A 17,826-nucleotide genomic window follows, 5' to 3' on the forward strand; every position below is an offset into this window, starting at 1 on the left:
TGGCATTTTCCCAACTATAAGGACCCTCAGTGTGACCCTTCGTCACCTCCTAGGTGAGAGGGAGTGTTCCACAGCAATACTCAGCTCAAACCTCCATCTTCAAAGTATGAATTTAAAGCATTTTTTAAAAAAGAGAGAGAGAGTGTATTTGCTCTGAGAGATTTCATGCAACCCCAGGGAGAAAGACTGGAATGCTGAGAGGGTAACTGGGACAGGGCTTGGAAGAAAAAACACATGAATTGAAGTGTTGCTTTCCAATCTAGGGGTCATTTTCATGTTTCACTTCAGCATTAATTTCCTTTTTAGTAGAACTACCATATTGTTTCCTGGTAGGAAGTTTTCAAGTCTTTGGTTTCTTTTTCTTGCAGCCTGTTTTATGAAACAGACTCTGTGGAGAGGAGATGGGGATAAAAATGTACCATCTCCAGCTATCTCCTGATAAGCCCTCCTCTGACTTCCTGGTACCTAGGCCCGAACTACAGGGCCTAGGTAAACTGACAAAAACTGTATTTTAAAAGGAGTTTAAGTTCTTTAGTACCAAAATTATAAGGCGTTTACATTGAGAACTCCATAGGCTTCTGTGCACTGAGTCAAGGCTCTAACTAATATCACATTATTGTTTCTATGGAAAAATGAAATTCTCGTTTCAAATATCTGACCTCAAATGAACTTTTGCAACAGAACTTGAGTGGGGGACTATTTCACATACACCCACACACTCAGGAACCGTTCCTGTTTCTATCATCAGGCTGTCCACCAGTCTGTCTAGCCATTCACACTGTCTTTCTATTAAAGAATAGCATAACTGGCAAAGAAATGTGAAAACAAAAAGCTAAGATTGAAAGACTAAAGTTAAACGTTTTATACCTTTTGAGTTCAAAGCAATGGTTCTATTGTAAGTTCACCTTCACTGAGTTAAAAAAGAATCACTATTAAAACTGATCTCGTTGAGTGGGAGGTTGAACTGCAGGGAGTTTGGGACTGAAATAAGGAGCCTCCACTGCTCACCGGCTCTGAGGACCCGTGAGGCCTCAAGGGATGGTCCTCTGATTCGAGTCAGGAATCGAGTTAAAGAACCAGCTTGAAGCAGGAAATTCTCAGGAGATACACCAGAAATACATCTACACGTGGAACAGCTCCTACAGAACACCTACTGAACGCAGGCAGAAGACCTCAGACCTCCCAAAAGGCAAGAAACTCCCCACGTACCTGGGTAGCGCAAAAGAAAAAAGAATAAACAGAGACAAAAGGATAGGGACGGGGCCTGCACCAGTGGGAGGGAGCCGTGAAGGAGGAAAGATTTCCACACACTAGGAAGCCCCTTCGCGGGCGGAGACTGCGGGTGGCGGAGGGGGGAAGTTTCAGAGCTGCGGAGGAGAATGCAGCAACGGGGGTGCGGAGGGAAAAGCTGAGAGATTCCCGCACAGAGGATCGGTGCCGACCAGCACCCACCAGCCCGAGAGGCTTGTCTGCTCACCCGCCGGGGCGGGCGAGCTGGGAGCTGAGGCTTGAGCTTCCGTTGGAGCACAGGGAGAGGACTGGGGTTGGAGGCGTGAACATGGCCTGCAGGAGGTTAGTGCACCACGGCTAGCCGGGAGGGAGTCCGGGGAAAAGTCTGGACCTGCCAATGAGGAAAGAGACTTTTTCTTTCCTCTTTATTTCCTGGTGCACGAGGAGAGGGGATTAAGAGCGCTGCTTAAAGGACCTCCAGAGACGGGCACGAGCCGCGACTAAAAGCGCGGACCCCAGAGACAAGCATTAGATGCTAAGGCTGCTTCTGCAGCCACCAAGAAGTCTGTGTGCGAGCACAGGGCACTATCCACACCTCCCCTCCCAGGGAGCCTGTACAGCCCGCCACTGCCAGGGTCCCGTGATCCAGGGACAACTTCTCCGGGAGAACGCACGGCGCGCCTCAGGCTGGTGCAACGTCATGCCAGCCTCTGCCGCCGCAGGCTCGCCCCGCACTCCGTACCCCTCCCTCCCCACGGCCTGAGTGAGCCAGAGTCCCCGAAGCAGCCGCTCCTTTAACCCCGTCCTGTCTGAGCAAAGAACAGACGCCCTCCTGCGACCTACACGCAGAGGCGGGGCCAAATCCAAAGCTGAGCCCTGGGAGCTGTGAGAACAAAGGAGAAAGGGAAATCTCTCCCAGCAGCCTCAGGAGCAGCGGATTAAAGCTCCACAATCAACTTGATGTACCCTGCATCTGTGAAATACCTGAATAAGAAAACGAATCATTCCAAATTGAGGAGGTGGACTTTGAGAGCAAGATTTATGATTTTTTTCCCCCTTTTCCTCTTTTTGTGAGTGTGTATGTGTATGCTTCTGTGTGAGATTTTGTCTGTATAGCTTTGCTTCCACCATTTGTCCTAGGGTTCTATCCATCCTTTCTTTCTCTTAAAACATTTTTTTCTTAATAATTATTTTTTATTTTAATAACTTTATTTTATCTTACTTTATTTTACTTTATCTTCTGTCTTTCTTTCCTTCCATTCCTCCTTCCTTCCTTCTTTCCTTCCTCCCTCCTTGCCTCCTTTTTTCCTTTCTTTCTTTCTTTCTCTCTTTCTTTCTTTCTTTTCTCTCTCTCTCTCTCTCTCTTCCTTTCTTTCTACTTCTTCTCCCTTTTATTCTGAGCCGTGTGGATGAAAGGCTCTTGGTGCTACAGCCAGGAGTCAGTGCTGTGCCTCTGAGGTGAGAGAGCCAACTTCAGGACACTGGTCCACAAGAGACCTCCCAACTCCACATAATATCAAAAGGCAAAAATCTCCCAGAGATCTCCATCTCAACACCAGCATCCAGCTTCACTCAACGACCAGCAAGCTACAGTGCTGGACACCCTATGCCAAACAACTAGCAAAACAGGAACACAACCCCACCCATGAGCAGAGAGGGTGCCTAAAATCATAATAAGTCCACAGACACCCCAAAGCACACCACCAGATGTGTACCTGCCCATCAGAAAGACAAGATCCAGCCTCATCCACCAGAACACAGGCACTAGTCCCCTCCACCAGGAAGCCTACACAACCCACTGAACCAACTTTAGCCACTGGGGACAGACATCAAAAACAACGGGAACTACAAACCTGCAGCCTGCAAAAAGGAAACCCCAAACACAGTAAGATAAGCAAAATGAGAGGACAGAAAAACACACAGCAGATGAAGGAGCAACATAAAAAAACCACCAGACCTAACAAATGAAGAGGAAACAGGCAGTCTACCTGAAAAAGAATTCAGAATAATGATAGTAAAGATGATCCAATATCTTGGAAATAGAATAGACAAAATGCAAGAAACATTTAACAAGGACCTAGAAGAACTAAAGATGAAACAAGCAACGATGAACAACACAATAAATGAAATTAAAAATACTCTAGATGGGATCAATAACAGAATAACTGAGGCAGAAGAATGGATAAGTGACCTGGAAGATATTCTGCAGAACAGAATAAAGAAAAAAGAATGAAAAGAACTGAAGACAGTCTCAGAGACTTCTGGGGCAACATTAAACGCACCAACATTCAAATCATAGGGGTTCCAGAAGAAGAAGAGAAAAAGAAAGGGAATGAGAAAATATTTGAAGAGATTATAGTTGAAAACTTCCCTAATATGGGAAAGGAAATAGTCAATCAAGTTCAGGAAGCACAGAGAGTCCCATACAGGATAAATCCAAGGAGAAATATGCCAAGACACATATTAATCAAACTGTCAAAAATTAAATACAAAGAAAACATTAAAAGCAGCAAGGGAAAAACAACAAATAACACACAAGGGAATCCCCATAAGGATAACAGCTGATCTTTCAGCAGAAACTCTGCAAGCCAGAAGGGACTGGCAGGACATATTTAAAGTGATGAAGGAGAAAAATCTGCAACAAAGATTACTCTACCCAGCAAGGATCTCATTCAGATTTGATGGAGAAATTAAAACCTTTACAGACAAGCAAAAGCTGAGAGAGTTCAGTACCACCAAACCAGCTTTACAACAACTGCTAAAGGAATTTCTCTAGTCAAGAAACACAAGAGAAGGAAAAGACCTATAATAACAAACCCAAAACAATTAAGAAAATGGGAATAGGAACATACATATCGATAATTACCTTAAATGTAAATGGACTAAATGCTCCCACCAAAAGACACAGATTGGCTGAATGTATACAAAAACAAGACCCATATATTTGCTGTCTACAAGAGACCCACTTCAGACCTAGAGACACATACAGACTGAAAGTAAGGTGTTGGAAAAAGATATTCCATGCAAATGGAAACCAAAAGAAAGCTGGAGTAGTAATTCTCATATCAGACAAAATAGACTTTAAAATAAAGACTACTAGAAGAGACAAAGAAGGACACTACATAATGATCAAGGGATTGATCCAAGAAGAAGATATAACAATTGTAAATATTTATGCATCCAACATATGAGCACCTCAATACATAAGGCAAATACTAACAGCCATAAAAGGGGAAATTGACAGTAACACATTGACAGTAGGGGACTTTAACACTCCACTTTCACCAATGGACAGATCATCCGAAATGAAAATAAATAAGGAAACACAAGCTTTAAATGATACATTAAACAAAATGGACTTAATTGATATTTATGGGACATTCCATCCAAAAACAACAGAATACACATTTTTCTCATGGAACATTCTCCAGGATAGATCATATCTTAGGTCACAAATCAAGCCTTGGTAAATTTAAGAAAATTGAAATTGTATCAAGTATCTTTTCTGACCACAACGCTATGAGACTAGATATCAATTACAGGAAAAGATCCGTAAAAAATACAAACACATGGAGGCTAAACAATACACTACTTAATAACGAAGTGATCACTGAGGAAATCAAAGAGGAAATAAAACATACCTAGAAACAAATGACAATGGAGACAAGACACGACGAACCAAAACCTATGGGATGCAGCAAAAGCAGTTCTAAGAGGAAAGTTTACAGCAACACAATCCTACCGTAAGAAACAGGAAACATCTCGAATAAACAACCTATCCTTGCACCTAAAGCAATTAGAGAAAGAAAAACCAAAAAAACCCAAAGTTAGCAGAAGGAAAGAAATAATAAAAATCAGATCAGAAATAAATGAAAAAGAAACGAAGGAAACGATAGCAAAGATCAATAAAACTAAAAGCTGGTTCTTTGAGAAGATAAAAAAAATTGATAAACCATTAGCCAGACTAATCAAGATAAAAAAGGGAAAAGACTCAAATCAATAGAATTAGAAATGAAAAAGGAGAAGTAACAAGTGGCACTGCAGAAATACAAAAGATCATGAGAGATTACTACAAGCAACTCTATGCCAATAAAATGGACACCTGGAAGAAAGGGACAAATTCTTAGAAATGCACAACCTGCCAAGACTGAAGCAGGAAGAAATAGAAAATATGAACAGACCAATCACAAGCACTGAAATTGAAACTGTGATTAAAAATCTTCCAACATGGGCTTCCCTGGTGGCACAGTGGTTGAGAGTCTGCCTGCCGATGCAGGGGACACGGGTTTGTGCCCCGGTCTGGGAAGATCCCACATGCCACAGAGCGGCTGCACCCGTGAGCCATGGCTGCTGAGCCTGCGCGTCCGGAGCCTGTGCTCTGCAACAGGAGAGGTCACAACAGTGAGAGGCCGCTTACCGCAAAAAAAAAAAAAAAAAAAAATCTTCCAACCAACAAAAGCCCAGGACCAGATGGCTTCACAGGCGAATTCTATCAAACATTTAGAGAAGAGCTAATAACTATCCTTCTCAAACTCTTCCAAAATATAGCAGAGGGAGGAACACTCCCAAACTCATTCTACGAGGCCACCATCACCTTGTTACCAAAACCAGACAAGGATGTCACAAAGAAAGAAAACAATAGGCCAATATCACTGGTGAACATAGATGCAAAAATCCTCAACAAAATACTAGCAAACAGAATCCAACAGCACATTAAAAGGATCATACACCATGATCAAGTGGGGTTTATTCCAGGAATGCAAGGATTCTTCAATATACATAAATCAATCAATGTGATACACCATATTAACAAATTGAAGGAGAAAAACCACATTATCATCTCAATAGATTCAGAGAAAGCTTTCGACAAAATTCAACACCCATTTATGATAAAAACCCTGCAGAAAGTAGGCATAGAGGGAACTTTCCTCAACATAATAAAGGCCATATATGACAAACCCACAGCCAACATCGTCCTCAGTGGTGAAAAACTGAAAGCATTTCTACTAAGATCAGGAACAAGACAAGGTTGCCCACTCTCACTACTCTTATTCAACATAGTTTTGGAAGTTTTAGCCACAGCAATCAGAGAAGAAAAGGAAATAAAAGGAATCCAATTCGGAAAAGAAGAAGTAAAACTGTCACTGTTTGCAGATGACATGATACTATACATAGAGAATCCTAAAGATGCTACCAGAAAACTACTAGAGCTAATCAATGAATTTGGTAAAGTAGCAGGGTACAAAATTAATGCACAGAAATCTCTGGCATTCCTATACACTAATGATGAAAAATCTGAAAGTGAAATCAAGAAAGCACTCCCATTTACCACTGCAACAAAAATAATAAAATACCTAGGAATAAACCTACCTAAGGAGACAAAAAACCTGTATGCAGAAAATTATAAGACACTGATTAAAGAAATTAAAAATGATACAAATAGATGGAGAGATATACCATGTTCTTGGATTGGAAGAATCAACATTGTGATAATGACTCTACTACCCAAAGCAATCTACAGATTCAATGCAATCCCTATCAAACTACCACTGGCATTTTTCACAGAACTAGAACAAAAAATTTCACAATTTGTATGGAAACACGAAAGACCCCAAATAGCCAAAGCAATCTTGAGAACGAAAAAGGGAGCTGGAGAAATCAGGCTCCCTGACTTTGGACTATACTACAAAGCTACAGTAATCAAGACAGTATGGTACTGGCACAAAAACAGAAAGATAGATCAATGGAACAGGATAGAAAGCCCAGAGATAAACGCACACACATATGGTCACCTTATCTTTGATAAAGGAGGCAGGAATGTACAGTGGAGAAAGGACAGCCTCTTCAATAAGTGGTGCTGGGAAAACTGGACAGGTACATGTAAAAGTATGAGATTAGATCACTCCCTAACACCATACACAAAAAAAAAGCTCAAAATGGATTAAAGACCTAAATGTAAGGCCAGAAACTATCAAACTCTTAGAGGAAAACATAGGCAGAAAACTCTGTGACATAAATCACAGCAAGATCCTTTTTGACCCACCTCCTAGGGAAATGGAAATAAAAACAAAAATAAACAAATGAGACCTAATGAAACTTCAAAGCTTTTGCACAGCAAAGGAAACCATAAACAAGACCAAAAGACAACCCTCAGAATGGGAGAAAATATTTGCAAATGAAGCAGCTGACAAAGGATTAATCTCCAAAATTTATAAGCAGCTCATGCAGCTCAGTAACAAAAAAAAAAAACAACCCAATCCAAAAATGGGCAGAAGACCTAAATAGACATTTCTCCAAAGAAGATATACAGACTGCCAACAAACACATCAAAGAATGCTCAACATCATTAATCATTAGAGAAATCAAAACTACAATGAGATATCATCTCACACCAGTCAGAATGGCCATCATCAAAAAATCTAGAAACAATAAATGCTGGAGAGGGTGTGGAGAAAAGGGAATACTCTTGCACTGCTGGTGGGAATGTGAATTGGTACAGCCACTATGGAGAACAGTATGGAGGTTCCTTAAAAAACTACAAATAGAACTACCATATGACCCAGCAATCTCACTACTGGGCATATACCCTGAGAAAACCATAATTCAAAAAGAGTCATGTACCAAAATGTTCATTGCAGCTCTATTTACAATAGCCTGGAGATGGAAACAACCTAAGTTTCCATCATCAGATGAATGGATAAAGAAGATATGGCACATATATACAATGGAATCTTATTCAGCCATAAAATGAAATGAAATTGAGCTATTTGTAATGAGGTGGATGGACCTAGAGTCTGTCATACAGAGTGAAGTAAGTCAGAAAGAGAAAGACAAATACCGTATGCTAACACATATATATGGAATTTAAGAGAAAAAAAATGTCATGAAGAACCTAGGGGTAAGACGGGAATAAAGACACAGACCTACTAGAGAATGGACTTGAGGATATGGGGAGGGGGAAGGGTAAGCTGTGACAAAGCGAGATAGTGGCATGGACATATATACACTACCAAAAGTAAAATAGCTAGCTAGTGGGAAGCAGTTGCATAGCACAGGGAGATCAGCTCGGTGCTTTGTGACCACCTAGAGGGGTGGGATAGGGAGGGTGGGAGGGAGGGAGACACAAGAGGGAAGAGATATGGGAACATATGTATATGTATAACTGATTCAGTTTGTTATAAAGCAGAAACTAACACACCATTGTAAAGCAATTATACTCCAATAAAGTTGTAAAAAAAAAAAGATCTCGTTTTTATAGAGGTGGTGTGGTATAAAACATAGTACATGAGTTTTTTAGCTGTGAACTATGAATCTTCAGGTCAAGCTACTTTTCTAAGCCTCAGTTTTCTTGTCTATAAACAGGGATGATTATATTGTCTCTCCTGGATTATTTTTTATGTGAGATTTAGAAATGTCTAGCAATAAATCTGGCACACAGTGGTTATTTCCTGTCCTTTCTCTCTTATATCCTGTTTAACCTCTTTTTGAACTCAGTGTTTCACTTCCATAAAAATATTTTCAAATCACATTTAATTTTCAGAAGGCTTAATTTAAATGTTTCTCTATTCTTGGGTACCTCATCTATCCATCTGATTGACTTAGGTTAATGTCCAAAATAGACTAATATGGATAGATTATTAACTTATAAATTATTAATACATAGGTTCAAAGAGCTTACTTATGTTAATTATAATCATTTATTTAAACTGACTCACCTGAGCCTACTCCCCCAAAATATTTGATTTTCACAAGACTTTGTGGATTTCACATTTTTTTCTTTTCTCTTGGATAGGGATTTAGACTCTTGTAACAGCCTCAACCAAGTCCTTCTGTGACAACAGTTAGCAAAGTCAGGTTGTACTTGAATGAGTCAAGGAATAACCTCAATGGAGGACAAATTGGATTTTATTTAAGTAGGTTCGTCAAGCGTTCTTTCCCATTTACTGTTAGGCCCGTTTTATAGCAGCAGCAGAGGCAAGGGTGGCAGTGACATCCTGTGACCAGAGCAAATGCATGTGAGCAGTGGGAAGGAGCCGCAGTCCACAGGGTTCTATGGCCTCAGTTGAGCAGAGCCCATTCTTCTGCTTAGCGTGCCCAGGACTCTGCCCCTCCCAACACTCTCTCACTGGTCCCCATTCCTGGTGTCTGTCCTCCTCCTGGCTGTCAGAGTTGGGGGATCTACCTGTCGGTTGGAATTTGACACCCTTGCTCCTTTTTCTATGGTATCATAATCCTCGATTTTTTTCAGGCAAGTCTGTGTCCACTGGAGATCAGGTCCTGCCTGCCAAGCTTGAACTCAGGGTAGAAAACATACCCTCTGTTGTAAGGAAGTCTGGAGGCCTGGGAAATTTAGAGTAATTTATAGCCCCCAACAATCACATGGATAAGTCCATATTCTAAAATGTTACTGACTTCAGTTTAAAATAAGATCAGAGAAGGGGAACCTTCAAGATGGCAGAGGAGTACGACATGGAGATCACCTTGCTCCCCACAAATACATCAAAAATACATCTACATGTGGAACAACTCCTACAGAACACCTACTGAACGCTGGACGAAGACCTCAGACTTCCCAAAAGGCAAGGAAATCCCCATGTACTTGGGTAGGGCAAAAGAAAAAAGAGACAAAAGAACAGGGACGGACCTTCCCCTCTGGGAGGGAGCTGTGAAGGAGGAAAAGTTTCCACACACTAGAAAGCCCCTCCGTGGGTGGAGACGGGGGGGTGGGCGGGGGGGAAGCTTCAGAGCCACTAAGGAGAGCACACCAACAGGGGTGCAGAGGGCAAAGTGGAGAGATCCCCACATAGAGGATCGCTGCCGACCAGCACTCACCAGCCCAAGAGCCTTGTCTGCTCACCCACCAGGGCGGGTGGGGGCTGGGAGCTGAGGCTCGGGCTTCGGAGGTCAGATCCCAGGGAGAGGACTGGGGCTGGCTGCGTGAACACAGCCTGAAGGGGGCTAGTGTGCCACAGCTAGCCAGAGGGAGCCCAGAAAAAGGCTGGACATGCCTAAGAGTCAAGAGACCATTGTTTTGGGGTGCGTGAGGAGAGGGGATTCCTTCCCTGTCTGCCTACAGAAGGCAGAGCACCATCTAAGTGAGCTCCAGAGACGGGCATGAGTCACAGCTATCAGCTCAGACACGAGAGACGGGCATGAAACGCCAATGCTCCTGCTGCAGGCACCAAAAATCCTGTGTGCAAGCACAGGTCACTATCCAAACCCCCCATCCCCCCAGAGCCTGTGCAGCCCATCACTGCCAGGGTCCCATGATCCAGGGGCAACCTCCCCAGGAGAACACACGGCACGCCTCAGGCTGTTGCAACGTCATGCCGGCCTCTGCCACTGCAGGCTCGCCCCGCATTCCAATTATACCCCACCCTCCCCTGGCCTGAGTGAGCCAGAGACCCTTAATCAGCCGCTGCTTTAACTCCTCCTGTCTGGGCAGGGAACAGATGCCTGAGGGCGACCTACATGCAGAGGCGGGGCCATATCCAAAGCTGAACCCCAAGAGCTTTGCGAACAAAGAAGAGAAAGGGTAATCTCTCTCAGCAGCCTCAGGAGCAGCTGATTAAATGTCCACAATCAACTTGATGTACCCTACATCTGTGGAATACCTGAATAGACAACAAATCATCCCAAATTAAGGAGGTGGACTTTGGGAGAAACTGTAGACTTTGGGATTGCTGTCTGTGACTGACTTGTTTCTGACTTTTATGTTTATCTTAGTATAGTTTTTAGTGCTTGTTAACATTGGTAGATTTGTTTATAGGTTTGGTTGTGCTCTTCTTTTTTAAATTATTATTACTATTTTATTTTTTTTTACTTTAAAAAATTTTTTTATTTTATTATTTTTTTTTATTATTTATTTTATTCTTTTTGACAGGGTCTTGGTGCTCCGGCCTGGTGTCAGGTCTGAGCATCTGAGGTGGGAGAGCTGAGCTCAGGACATTGGACCATCAGAGACTTCCCAGCCCCACATGATATCAATTGGCGAGAGCTCTCGCAAGGATCTCTGTCTCAATGCTAAGACCCAGCTCCACCCAACGACCAGCAAGCTCCAGTGCTGAACATCCCGTACCAAACAACTAGCAAGACAGGAACACAACCCCACCCATTAGCAGAGAGGCTGCCTAAAATCATACTAAGTTCACAGATACTCCAAAACACGCCACTGGACATGGCCCTGCCCACCAGAAAGACAAGACCAGCCTCTTCCACCAGAACACAGGCACCAGTCCCCTCCACCAGGAAGCCTACACAACCCACTGAACCAACCTTACCCACTGGGGGCAGACACCAAAAACAACAGGAGCCACAAACCTGCAGCCTGCGAACAGAAGACCCCCAAATGCAGTAAGTTAAGCAAGATGAGAAGACAGAGAAATATACAGCAGATGAAGGAGCAAGGTGAAAACCCACCAGACCAAACAAATGAAGAGGAAATGGGAAGTCTACCTGAAAAAGAATTCAGAGTAATGATAGTAAAGATGATCCAAGATCCTGGAAATAGAATGGAGAAAATACAAGAAACAATTAACAAGGACGTAGAAGAACTAAAGAGCAAACAAACAATAATGAATAACACAATAAATGAAATTAAAAATTCTCTAGAAGGAATCAACAGAAGAATAACTGAGGCAGAAGAATGGATAAGTGACCTGGAAGATAAAATAGTAGAAATAACTACCACAGAGCAGAATAAAGAAAAAAGAATGAAAAGAATTGAGGACAGTCTCAGAAACCTCTGGGACAACATTAAACACACCAACATTCGAATCACAGGGGTCCCAGAAAAAGAAGAGAAAAAGAAAGGGACGGAGAAAATATCTGAAGAGATTATAGTTGAAAACTTCCCTAATATGGGAAAGGAAACAGTCAAGCCCAGGAAGTGCAGAGAGTCCCAGGCAGGATAAATCCAAGGGGAAACACGCCAAGATACAGATTAATCAAACTATCAAAAACTAAATACAAAGAAAAAATATTAAAAGCAGCAAGGGAAAAATAACAAACAAGGGAATCCCCATAAGGTTAACAGCTGATTTCTCAGCAGAAACTCTGCAAGCTAGAAAGGTGTGGCAGGACATATTTAAAGTGATGAAAGGGAAAAACCTACAACCAAGATTACTCTACCCAGCAAGGATCTCATTTAGATTCGACAGAGAAATTAAAACCTTTACAGGCAAGCAAAAGCTAAGAGAATTCAGTACCACCAAAACAGCTCTACAACAAATGCTAAAGGAACTTCTCTAGGCAGGAAACACAAGGGAAGAAAAGGACCTACAAAAACAACCCCAAAACAATTAAGAAAATGGTAATAGGAACATACGTATCAATAATTACCTTAAATGTAAATGGATTACATGCTCCAACCAAAAGACACAGACTTGCTGAATGGATACAGAAACAAGACCCGTATATATGCTGTCTACAAGAGACCCATTTCAGACCTAGGGACACATACAGACTGAAAGTGAGGGGATAGAAAAAGATATTCCATGCAAATGGAAATCAAAAGAAAGCTGGAGTAGCAATTCTCATATCAGACAAAATAGGCTTTAAAATAAAGAATGTTACAAGAGACAAAGAAGCACACTACATAATGATCAAGGGATCAATCTAAAAAGAAGATATAACAATTGTAAATATTTATGCATGCAACATAGGAGCACCTCAATACATAAGGCAAAGGCTAACAGCCACAAAAGGGGAAATCGACAGTAACACAATCATAGTAGGGAACTTTAACACCCCACTTTGACCATAGGACAGATCAACCAAAATGAAAATAAATCAGGAAACACAAGCTTTAAATGACACATTAAACAAGATGGACTTAATTGATATTTACAGGACATTCCATCCAAAAACAACAGAATACACTTTCTTCTCAAGTGTTCATGGAACATTCTCCAGGATAGATCATATCTTGGGTCACAAATGAAGCCTCAGTAAATTTAAGAAAATTGAAATCATATCAAGTGTCTTTTCTGAGCACAATGTTATAAGATTAGATACCAATTATATGAAAAAAAGTGTAAAAAATACAAACACATGGAGGCTAACCAATATGCTACTAAATAACCAAGAGATCACGGAAGAAATAAAAGAGGAAATCAAAAACAACCTAGAAACAAATGACAATGAAAACACGATGACCCAACACCTATGGGATGCAGCAAAACCAGTTCTAAGAGGGTAGTTTATAGCAATACAATCCTACCTCAAGAAACAAGAAACATCTCAAATAAACAACCTAAACTTACACCTAAAGCAATTAGAGAAAAAAGAACAAAAAACCTGCAAAGTTAGTAGAAGGAAAGAAATCATAAAGATTAGATCAGAAAAAATGAAAAAGAAATGAAGGAAACGATAGCAAAGATCAATAAAACTAAAAGCTGGTTCTTTGAGAAGATAAACTAAATTGATAAACCATTAGCGAGGCTCAACAAGAAAAAAAGGGAGAAGACTCAAATCAACAGAATTAGAAATTAAAAAGGAGAAGTAACAACTGACACTGCAGAAATACAAAGGATCATGAGTGCCTTCTGCAAGCAACTATATGCCAATAAAATGGACAACCTGGAAGAAACGGACAAATTCTTAGAAAAGCACAACCTACGAGACTGAACCAGAAAGAAATAGAAAATATAAACAGACCAATCACAAGCACAGAAATTGAATCTGTGATTGAAAAGTCTTCCAACAACAAAAGCCCAGGACCAGATGGCTTCACAGGCGAATTCTACCAAACATTTAGAGAAGAGCTAACACCTATCCTTCTCAAACTCTTCCAAAATATAGCAGAGGGAGGAACACTCCCAAACTCATTCTATGAGGCCACCATCACCCTGATACCAAAACCAGACAAAGATGTCACAAAAAAGGAAAACTACAGGCCAATATCACTGATGAACATAGATGCAAAAATCCTCAACAAAATACTAGCAAACAGAATCCAACAGCACATTAAAAGGATCATACACCATGATCTAGTGGGGTTTATCCCAGGAATGCAAGGATTCTTCAATATACATAAATCAATCAATGTGATACACAATATTAAAAAATTGAAGGAGAAAAACCATATGATCATCTCAATAGATGCAGAAAAAGCTTTCAACAAAATTCAACACCCATTTATGACAAAAACCCTGCAGAAAATAGGCATGGAGGGAACTTTCCTCAACATAATAAAGGCCATATATGACAGACCCACAGCCAACATCGTTCTCAATAGTGAAAAACTGAAACCATTTCCTCTAAAATCAGGAACAAGACAAGGTTGCCCACTCTCACCACTATTATTAAATACAGTTTCAGAAATTTTAGCCACAGCAATCAGAGAAGAAAAAGAAATAAAAGGAATCCAAATCAGAAAATAAGAAGTAAAGCTGTCACTGTTTGCAGATGACATGATACTATACATAGCGAATCCTAAAGATGCTACCAGAAAACTACTAGAGCTAATCAGTGTATCTGGTAAAGTAGCAGGATATGAAGTTAATGCACAGAAATCTCTTGCATTCCTATACACTAATGATGAAAAATCTGAAAGAGGAATTAAGGAAACACTCCCATTTACCACTGCAACAAAAATAATAAAATACCTAGGAATAAACCTACCCCAGGAGACTAAAGACCTGTATGCAGAAAACTATAAGACACTGATGAAAGAAATTAAAGATGATACAAACAGATGGAGAGATATACCATGTTCTTGGATTGGAAGAATCAACATTGTAAAAATGACTATGCTACCCAAAGCATTCTACAGGTTCAGTGCAATCCCTATCAAACTACCAATGGCATTTTTCATAGAACTAGAACAAAAACTTTCACAATTTGTATGGAAACACAAAAGACCCCGAATAGCCAAAGCAATCTTGAGAAAGAAAAATGGAGCTGGAGGAATCAGGCTCCCTGACTTCAGACTATACTACAAAGCTTCAGTAATCAAGACAGTATGGTACTGGCACAAAAAGAGAAAGATAGATCAACGGAACAGGATAGAAAGCCCAGAGATAAACGCACACACATCTTGTCACCTTATCTTTGATAAAGGAGGCAAGAATATACAATGGAGAAAAGACAGCCTCTTCAATAAATGGTGCTGGTAATACTGGACAGCTACCTGTAAAAGAATGAAATTAGAACACTTCCTAACACCATACACAAAAATAAACTCAAAATGGTTTAAAGACCTAAATGTAAGGCCAGACACTATAAAACTCTTAGAGGAAAACATTGGAAGAACACTCTTTGACATAAATCACAGCAAGATCCTTTTTGACCCACCTCTTAGGGAAATGGAAATAAAAAAATAAACAAATAGGACCTAATGAAACTGAAAAGCCTTTGCTCAGCAAAGGAAACCATAAACAAGATGAAAAGACAACCCTCAGAACGAGAGAAAATATTTGCAAATGAAGCAACTGACAAAGGATTAATCTCCTAAATTTATAAGCAGCTCATGCAGCTCAATATCAAAAAAACAAACACCCATCCAAAAATGGGCAGAAGACCTAAATAGACATTTCTCCAAAGTAGATATACACATTGCCAATAAAGACATGAAAGGATGCTCAACATCACTAATCATTAGAGAAATGCAAATCAAAACTACAATGAGGTATCACCTCACACCGGTCAGAATGGCCACCATCAAAAAATCTACAAACAATAAATGCTGGAGAAGGGGTGGAGAAAAAGGAACCCTCTTGCACTTTTGGTGGGAATGTAAATTGATACAGCCACTATGGAGAACTGTATGAAGTTTCCTTAAAAAACTAAAAATAGAACTACCCATACGACCCTGCAATCCCACTGCTGGGCATATATCCTGAGAAAACCATAATTCAAAAAGAATCATGTACCAAAATGATCATTGCAGCTCTATTTACAATAGCCAGGACATGGAAGCAACCTAAGTGTCCATACACAGATGAATGGATAAAGAAGGTGTGCCACATATATACAATGTAATATTACTCAGCCATAAAAAGGAATGAAATAGAGTTATTTGAAGTGGGGTGGATGGACCTAGAGTCTGTCATACAGAGTGAAGTAAGTCAGAAAGAGAAAAACAAATACTGGATGCTGACACATATATATGGAATCTAAAACAAAAAAGGTTCTGAAGAACCTAGGGACAGGACAGGAATAAAGACACAGATGTAGAGAATGGACTTGAGAACACGGGGCAGGGGAAGAGTAAGCTTGGACTAAGTGAGAGAGTGGCATGGACATATATACGCTACCAAATGTAAAATAGATAGCTAGTAGGAAGCAGCCACATAGCAAAGGGAGATCAGCTCGGTGCTTTGTTTCCACCTAGAGGGGTGGGATGCGGAGGGTGGGAAGGAGATGCAAGAGGGAGGAGATAAGGGGATATATGTATACATATAGCTGATTCACTTTGTCGTACAGCAGAAACTAACACAACATTGTAAAGCAATTATACTCCAATAAAGATGTTTATTAAAAAGAAAAGCCAGGGTCATATAAAGTACCATGGGGGAAAAAGAAAAGAAATAAGATCATAAAGCTTTCCTTGTTTTTAATTGAAATGTAGAGTTTTTTCTTCCCCTCTCATAAAGATGTGTTTCTATTGTGCGGCTACCATGTAGCCAAAGCTTAGAGATTTCCCGACACCCTGCATTTACCGTGTGTGTGTGTGTTCAAGGTTCATTCAGGTGGCTTAATATGAAACGAAAATGCCTAGTCCTACATTCAACTTCAGGAGTGCTGATTTTAATTTTGTGGTGCAGAAATAAGGCCAAATAAATAGGCAAAAAGTAGACCTAAAAATGGCTTTAACTTACTAATCCACTACATCTTTGACAGCAATTTTAGATAAAAATGGTCCAGAGGACAAAGTGCTTAATTAATGATGAGAAAATGATTCCTTCAAGTCGCATAATAAAGAGTTCTCCCTGCGGTAATGATTTGCCCAGAGTTTTATTCATGCAAAAGTGACGGCTACTTCTTCCTTCTGTCCCCTTCATTCCAGTATTGTTCAGTCTGCATTTCTGTGAGTCGGGAAATTGTGCGCTGAAATGCAAAGATTTCCTCTTCTCCAGTAAACATGGCGAGTCCTTCTGCTGAGTCCTGGTTACCAAAAAAACAAAACAAAACAACAACCTAGCACCAATTAAAACCCCCACAACTAAAAATTTAAAGAACTAAGTACAGGCTTTAAAAAATACTTCTTGGGTTTATATTACAAAATATTCTATAAATTTTTTCATATACAATTTCTTAAATTAGACTAGAGAATCAGCTAATTTAAACCAATAATCAATAAACAGAGCAAATTACCAGGGAGAAAACATTAGATGAATAATTAAAGCTGAAACAACACCCCAAAATCCAAATAAGAAAATTTTTGCTCAGATGAAAGTTCTCTACATAATCTAACGGAAGGACATTCCAGACAGAAAGGAATTTTTTCTCAAAAAGTGCACACCAGAAATAAGTAACAGAAAAACCAAGAAGTTCTGGTATGTCAGGACGAAGCTAAGACCCTCTCCTGAAGCTCCACAGACAGGGCCACATTCCTGACAGGAGGCCTGAAGATGAACCTCAGAAGAACCTTTT

At 40.5% G+C, this 17,826-nt stretch overlaps 1 protein-coding gene across 3 annotated transcripts in view; it reads right to left on the reverse strand.

Moving 5' to 3' along the window:
• Positions 1-9,468: 9,468 nt before the first annotated feature.
• Positions 9,469-17,826, reverse strand: part of AFG1L (AFG1 like ATPase) — a 199,920-nt gene continuing 191,562 nt past the window's right edge. Inside the window, exons 13-14 of one of the 3 annotated variants that reach the window (XM_065889073.1) lie at positions 17,213-17,337; positions 9,469-9,511 (exon numbers count right to left, since the gene is read on the reverse strand). In XM_065889073.1, the coding sequence (XP_065745145.1) occupies positions 9,475-9,511; positions 17,213-17,337 (162 nt within the window). In that variant the 3' untranslated portion in view covers positions 9,469-9,474. Of the gene's footprint in view, positions 9,512-16,822; positions 17,338-17,826 lie in introns of those variants that run through there. The other 2 variants (XM_065889074.1, XM_065889075.1) reach the window with 2 other exon arrangements.

This window comes from Phocoena phocoena, chromosome 12 (genome assembly GCF_963924675.1).
Source record: "Phocoena phocoena chromosome 12, mPhoPho1.1, whole genome shotgun sequence".
Classification (NCBI taxonomy): Eukaryota; Metazoa; Chordata; class Mammalia; order Artiodactyla; family Phocoenidae; genus Phocoena; species Phocoena phocoena.